At 36.4% G+C, this 7,908-nt stretch overlaps 1 protein-coding gene across 1 annotated transcript; it reads left to right on the top strand.

Moving 5' to 3' along the window:
- The first annotated feature begins 4,821 nt into the window (after positions 1 to 4,821).
- Positions 4,822 to 7,052, top strand: LOC131183202 (uncharacterized). The gene is made up of 3 exons (XM_058153471.1): positions 4,822 to 5,588; positions 5,783 to 6,050; positions 6,228 to 7,052. The coding sequence occupies exons 1-3, from the start codon at positions 4,822 to 4,824 to the stop codon at positions 7,050 to 7,052; spliced, it is 1,860 nt and encodes a 619-aa protein (XP_058009454.1).
- Positions 7,053 to 7,908: the final 856 nt, after the last annotated feature.

Raw genomic sequence — 7,908 nt, 5'->3', positions numbered from 1 at the left:
TAGGCTACTAGTGCTACATTGAGAGTTCATCAAGTATATTGAGTATACCATATTTTGCATTTTGTATTGTAATGTATGTTCACTATATGTATATATTGTTCTTGGTTTTGAGCAGTTGTAAATTAAAATTGTACATTGAAGTTTTAAACTAAATTTGTAAATTATTTGGGCTTGTAAATATTGGGATATATTTCTTTTATCTCAGCTTTTGAAAACCCTAGAAAATTATTATGGATTTGAGTTGGCAAATGTTGAGAAACTTATTGTGTTGATTGGATATTGGAGTTTGAGATTGAGAAAAATATTGGAAATGCTTTTTACAGGTTTTTGAAGAACTGTTTTATTCAAAATACAGATGGCACTCTGCCAAAATTTTTACAGAAATTGTTAATTCTTCAAATGTGTTATCTGGTTTCACTTTAGTTAAATTTTTTTTTTAACACATGTAAATAGTGCTCACCACTCTAAAAAGAAGTAAGAAAAGGTTTAAAATCCCTTGTAGTGTATTTAATGGGTTATCAGTAGACAAAGTTGGTAATTCATTAAGTATACTACGGGATCGTGTTATGCCTTACAGAGGGGTAGGCTGTGACAGCTATGGCACTGATGAAGCAGAAAAGAAGAACAAAGGGAAAGTAAAAGTGGGTGAGTTACCAGAGAATGTGTAACACCCCTAAGTTCGGTAGTGCGTTCTGCTGTTCCGGTGACCAGTGCTGTCCGGACAGCTAGGATGCCTAGAACTACACTTCAATATGAGTGAGGAGACATAAAATAATGAAATAAGAAAAGAAAACACAAGAAAAACAAAGGAAAAATAATAGCAAAGAAAGGTAATCAAGTTAAGCGAGCCGGGAACCCTAGCGATGGGTGACCGAACTGGGAAGTCATGGCGTGGACCGTTGACTAGCCCTGGACTGCGAGAAACCCTAGAAAATATTTTTTGGACTTAAAGAGACATCAATTGAAGTATAAAAATCATTAGAAATAACAAAGAAAAATTAAATAATTAGTATAAAGAAATGTGAGAAATCGAAAAACAGACAAAATCTGGTGTTACCGAAAAATCGGGAATGCAACCCGAATAGGGGCATTATGGTCATTTGACATCCCGAATTGTCTTTTGACCTAAATGTCCATTAAAAATAAATAATAATACACTTAGAAAATGAAATGAAAAATTAATTTAGTGGTACCTAAAGTAAATAGCCAAAAATGGGGTGGAAATGGTGTAAATAACACATTAAACTTATAATATGATTAAATAATGTGAGTGGGCCACTAAAGGATTAAACTAAAGGCATAATGGGGCAGGTGTACACCCATTATCCCATCTGCACTTCATCTTCCTCATTTGAATTCCTTCATGCCAATTTGAGAAAGAAGAAAACCACCATGGCCGTTTCACTCAAGCTCACTTAACCTCTCCATTTTCAACTCCAATCACTTAGGTTCCTTCATGAAACTTTGTCTACACATCATAAGGAAGAGCTTGATACCAAATTTAAGAAGTGTAATCAAGGTTTAGCAAGTTCCAACCATAAGGTAAGTTAGCATTTTTGAAGATAGCTTTGTTAAACTTTGTGTGCATGTTATGGGTGTTGAATTTGTGAAGGAAATTTTTAAGTTGAAGAGTTATTGAGATATCCATTTTTGGGCAGCCATGTAGTCATGTATTTGATGAGATAATTGTGCATATATTTGATGGGAAATGATGTTGGTTATGGTGATTTAATAACTTAGTGAATTACTTCATATGTATATGGTGATTTTGCATTTAGAATGGAAATTGATGAATTGTAGGACACTTTGGTGTTGAGGGACATTTTTGGCAGCCTTGGGACACTTGGATAAGTATATGTGTTCATGAAGATATGGGCAGAATTGTGGCATTAAGGATAGATGGATATGTATATGAAATTATTGTGTAAAGTGTATGTAAAAACTAGTAATGTTTATGTGTATGTGTAATTGTATTTGGACTTTGGAAATTAGAATTATATTTGGTGTGTTGAGGATAATTGTAATCTGCCCAAAGTGATGTTAATGTAAAGTGGAATATGTTTTTGGTAATGTACTAAAACAGATTTCGTAGGGAAGTAAACATATTGCAAGGTAAGTGTGTGATTGATGTGTGTTTAAGCAAGGTAACTAAGTGCAGTGTACATTTTAGCTAATAAGTTTAAATGTGTAACCTCAATTGGTATGAGACCAATTGGAGGTGGAACTAGGCACAAAATGTGCCAACTTTCATTGAGAAAGCATACCAAAATTCTGCTTGCAAGGTGACCTAAGAAAATGACCAATTCGGATTAGGTACAATTAGGACCTGAAAAATGACCAATTGGGCAGCAGTGAGTGTTTAGACCATAACTCACTCAAAACAGGTCCAATGGACCTAAAATTTTAACCATGAATAGTTAAGACCCATACCTACAAGTCTTATGAAGGCATCAAAGCCCAGAAATGACCAGAAGTAAGTCAAAAAGCTTGCACAAGTTCGGGTCCAAAAACTAGCCGAACCAAAGTTGACCAAATTGACCTAAAATTGACCTAATTTGATACCATTTGACCAGCAATAGTATAATGACCATAACTCGGTCTACTTAACTCGGAATGACCTAAAATTTTGCATCGCGGTCCATAAGACATAGATCTACAAGTTTGTAGCTTTGACCGAAACCCGAAAACCGAGGAAACTAGGCCGTCCGGCTAGGTCAAACTAGTATCCCGAAATCCAGCAAGTTGCATTAAAATGCACTAAACAAGGAAATGAGTTTGGTAAAACGTACCAACCTAAAACCCTATCGAATGTGACATATTAATGACACTAAAACCTAATTTACCTAAAATGCATCGAGGGTCGGTATATTAGGTAATTGAGCAAATAATAGCCTTCAGTGAATTACTTATCGAACATTATCGTTGGAGACAATTTAATTTAGTACTAAAACACTTCAAATTGTGTTTCTCAGTTAACAAGGACTCAGCAAAAGGGAAAGAAATACTGAGTCAAGACCAGGAGACAAATATCAGAGGTTTGTGCACAACAACTATTTCTTTTGAATTATTTTCAATTGAAATAAATATTGACTATTTGTATATTGTTGTTTTAAATTGTGGAAATGTATTTGAATGAATATTTATTGCTTGAAAAGCATTGTAAATGATTTGAAACTGTGAGAAATTGTTTGAATGACATTGATGGATACTTATTGATTTAAAAGCATTGGAAATGGTTTGAAACCACAGCTATCATGTATATTGATTGTATTCCTCATTAGCTTGTCTAGTGGGACGAATTGAATTCCCTCTCTGGCTGAAGTGTTGAGGTGTGTGCCTGTTGAGGACGAATTGAATGAGTACTCATATTTTTGCTAGCTAGCTATGTTATTCCTCATTAGTCATCGACTTTTGGGACGAATTGAATACCTCATTAGCCATCGGCTTTTGGGACGAATTGAACTATGGATCATGATTAAGCTGTGTGTGATTTATTGATATGTATTGTGAGATTGTGAAATTGATTTAAACTCTCATTGACATATACTGTCTATTGAATTCAACCATGATCTGACTTATTGAAAATTATTGTGATATTGAGAAATGGAGTTTAAATTCTTGTTGACAATTACTGTCTTGAATTTAACTATGATTTTAAGTATCCACTATTGATATGATTTATGAATTGTGATTTAAATTGTATTTGGTTAATGTTGTGCACCACTGAGACATTGTCTCAGCGATAGCTTTCTATTCTTTATCGCCGAGTAGAGAGACGAGGCGTGACTAGGTGCTAGTACATCCAATGAGGATTACACGGTATAATGAGTATACCAATATTTTGCATTTGTACTGTAATGTATGACACTGTATGTACATTTTGTTTTTGGTTTTGAGCAGTTGTAAATTCAAATTGTACCTTGAAGTTGTAAATTAATTATGAGTTATTTGACTTGTAAAAAATTGTATTATATTTCCTTATCTCAGACTTTGAAAAATTTCTATGGAATTGAGTTGATAAATTGTTGTGTTGAGAAATGTATTGGAGTTGAGATTTGGAAAATTATTGAAGTGTCTTTTTATAGGTTTTCTGAAGAACTGTTTTATCCAAAATACAGATGGCACTCTGCCAAAATTTTTACAAAAATTCCAAATAAATCAAATGAGTTAATTGTTTCACTTCAGTTCACCAAAGTTTTTAACACCTGTAAGTAGTGCTCACCACTGTAAAAGAAGTAAGAAAAGTTTTTAAAATCCCTTGTAGTGTATACAATGGGTTATCAGTAGACGGAGTTGGTAATTCATTAGGTATACTACGGGATCATGTTATGCCTTACAGAGAGGTAGGGTGTGACAGAATGTGAAAGAAGGGGACGCAGAGGTTGAGAGAGGAGAGTCCAGTGAAAAGAAGGAATAGGATGAATTGTTGTTACAAATCATGAAGCAGAGTGAATATGACGTGATTGAACAGTTAAGAAAGACTCCTACTAGAATCTCCTTGCTGTCACTAATACTGAGCTCAGAGGTGCATCGCCATGCCTTACAAATGGTTCTAAACCAGGCCTTTGTGACTGCCGACATCATATCAGGACAATTTGAAAAGATAGTGGGACAAATCCAGGCATCTAATTTTGTCACTTTCTCAGAAGACGAAATAGACTCGGCAGAATTGAAGCACACTAAAGCTCTTTATGTGATAGCCAAGTGTAAAGGATGTATGGTTGCTAAAGTTTTAATTGACAATGGCTCAGCACTCAATGTTTTCCTAATGCAACCTTGGCAAAACTCCTAGTTGACTCATCTGTTGTACACCAAAGTACCATGATAGTGAGGGCATTTGATTATACAAAGAGAGATGTATTGGGAGACATTGAGTTGCCACTTCTCATTGAGGCATGCACTTTTAATGTTACATTCCAGGTGATGGATATTGAACCAGCACACACTATGCTATTAGGAAGACCCTGGATCCATTCAGCTAATGCAATGCCTTCAACTCTGCACCAAAGGATCAAATATGTCATGGATGGTAAAATCATCACAGTGAGAGGAGAGGAAGCCATGCTGGTTACCAAGCCCCAATCAGTTCCTTATGTAGAGGCAGCTGAGAGATCCTTGGAGAGTTCATTTAAAGCATTGGAATTGCAAGGAACCACTTTGAATGATGGGGGAGCCGCAGCCATGGTCACAAAAGTGATGCTGAGAAATGGTTATAAGGAAGGCAAGGGATTAGGTGCCACATTACGAGGGATTATTGATCCTATATTGGCTACTCAAAGAAATGGCCACTCTGGGTTAGGATATGAGGAGGATGCTCTAACTAATGGAAGGTTCTGGATGAGAAACATGCTCCGAGATCAGAGATTTGATAGATCACTTGGGAAGATGAAGAGCATCTCGAAAATTGTAGATGTTTTTACTAGGCCAATCATTGAAATTATAAAAGAAGAGGATGGAGAATCTTCCTTAGAGCTGTCTATCAATGTCCTACAGCCGAATCCTATACTCGAGATGCTAATTTTGCCAATTGTAGAGGGCCAAGAGCTATATAACTGGGAAGCCGAGGATATCCCTATGCTATTTTTCGAGTAAAGTATATTTTGTTACCAACACTTGATCACTCCGTCCATGGTGACAAGTGTGATTCTGTAAATGGACCTTTTCTTATGATAGAACATTAATAAATTAATAGCGCATTTTTGAAATTCTGTGTCTAACATACTCTTTTAAAAAACTGTTAATAAATTCCATTCTTTGATATACTTCATTTTCATTTCTTTAGGACTACTGATCAATCAAGAAATAATAATTCAATTGACTCTGAAATTCCCTATGTTAACTTTAAAAGTCCCATGGTTGCCACTGACACAAGTGATTCCGAAGAAGAGTCTATGAAAGAGCAAATGGATGTAAATGAACCCACTCTGGTGCCCTATGGAGATGAAATGAGCACCTTAAATTTAGGGATTGAAGAGAATAAAAAGGAGCTCAAGATTGTAAATAATAAAGAGTTAGAGGGCATGATCCAACTGCTAAAGGAGTTCATTGACGTATTCTCATGGAGCTATGATTACATGCCAGGACTAGATCCCCAAATAGTAACACATAAGATCCCCTTAATTCCTAGGACAGCCCCAGTAAAATAGAAATAGAGAAGAATGAATCCTAACATGCTGCTCAAGGTTAGTGATGAAGTTAAAAAGTAGTACAATGCTGAATTCTTGGAGGTGGTAAAGTATCCCGAGTGGATAGCTAATGTCATCTCGGTAATGAAGAAGGATGGTAGGGTAAGAGTGTGTGTCGACTATAAGGAACTCAATAAGGTGAGTTTGAAAGATGATTTTCCTCTCCCACATATAGACATGCTAATAGATAACATAGTAGGATTAGGGAGATGCTCATGCACTGATGGAGCCTCAGGATATAATCAAATCTTAATGGATGAAGGTGACAAGGAGAAGACTGCCTTCATCACCCAGTGGGGAGTATTTTGCTACCGAGTAATGCCCTTTGGATTAAAGAATACTGGAGCTACCTATCAACGTGCCATGCTCACATTATTCCATGACATGATGTATAAAGAAGTAGAAGTCTATGTGGATGATATGATCATTAAGTCCAGAGGAACTAAAAGCCATGTACAGTTGTTAAGAATGGTATTCGAAAGGTTCAGAAAGTATCGACTAAAACTGAACCCGATAAAATGTGTGTTTGGAGCAAGATCGGGAAAGCTGTTGGGGTTTATAGTCAGTGAGAAAGGAATAGAAGTAGACCTAGACAAGATTCAAGCCATTCAAGAAATGCCATCCCTAAAGAGAAAAAGGGATGTGCATAGTTTCTTGGGAAAATTGAATTATATTTCAAGATTTATTTCTAATCTCACCACTAAGGCTGAACCCATTTTCAAATTGCTCAAGAAGAACAATACTGTGAAGTGGGATGAAGCTTGTCAAGAAGCCTTCAAAAAGATTAAGCAGTATTTATCAAGCCCAACTTTATTAGTTCCTCCAGTGACGGGCAGGCCATTAATTTTGTACATGGTAGTTCAGTAGAGCTCAATGGGTTGTGATCTGGGGCAACATGATGACACTGAGAGAAAAAAAAAAAGAGCCATTCATTATTGAAGTAATAAGTTTAATAAATGTGAGTTGAGGTACTCATTCCTAGAAAAGACCTGTTGTGCGTTGGCGTGGACAGCAAATTGAACCAAGCACTATATGTTGAATCATAAAATGTGGCTCATCTCCAGTATGGATCCAATCAAGTATGTGTTCGAAAGCCTATTCATACTTGGAAGAATAGCAAAGTGGCAGGTCATACTTTCTCAATATGATATTGTCTATTTAACAAGAAAGGTAGTAAAAGGACGTGTGATAGCGGATCTCCAAGTAGAAAATCTAATCGACGATTATGAGGCTTTGGATTTCGAATTCCTAGACGAACATATTAATGCAGTAGGCAGTGATGCTGAGGGGCAAATGATGTGTGGGAGATGTATTTTGACGGAGCGGTCAATTTATTCGGTAATGGGATTGGGGCAGTGCTAGTATCCCCAGATGGGAAACATTTCCCAATAGCTGTCAAGCTAAAGTTTCACTATACCAATAATGTGGTAGAGTACGAAGCTTGCATGAATGGTTTACAAGCTGCCATTGAAATGAAGGTAAGGAAATTGGAGGTGTACGGGGATTCAGCTCTGATCATTTATCAAGTCAAGGGAGAATGGCAGACTAGAGACCCAAAACTGATCCCATAACAAAAGTATCTCCTTAAGCTAATTAAGGAATTTGAAGAAATCTCCTTCACTCACCTGAGCCGTGATAAGAATCAATTCGCTGATGCCTTAGCCACCCTAGCTGTGATGACTCAAATGGAGGAGGGATAGATAACACAGCTATTGCAGATTAA

Source organism: Hevea brasiliensis, chromosome 1 (genome assembly GCF_030052815.1).
Source record: "Hevea brasiliensis isolate MT/VB/25A 57/8 chromosome 1, ASM3005281v1, whole genome shotgun sequence".
Lineage (NCBI taxonomy): Eukaryota > Viridiplantae > Streptophyta > Magnoliopsida > Malpighiales > Euphorbiaceae > Hevea > Hevea brasiliensis.
Note: the sequence above shows the minus strand (reverse complement) of the source record. Positions and strands in the feature narration are given on the sequence as shown.

Bases quoted from the DNA above. Each gene is read 5' to 3' on its own strand.
- LOC131183202 (XM_058153471.1), top strand. From the start codon at position 4,822: ATGATAGTGAGGGCATTTGATTATACAAAGAGAGATGTATTGGGAGAC. The intron at 5,589-5,782 runs GTAAAGTATATT...TCATTTCTTTAG, and splicing joins ATCCCTATGCTATTTTTCGA to GACTACTGATCAATCAAGAA. The intron at 6,051-6,227 runs GTATTCTCATGG...GAATTCTTGGAG, and splicing joins TGCTAAAGGAGTTCATTGAC to GTGGTAAAGTATCCCGAGTG.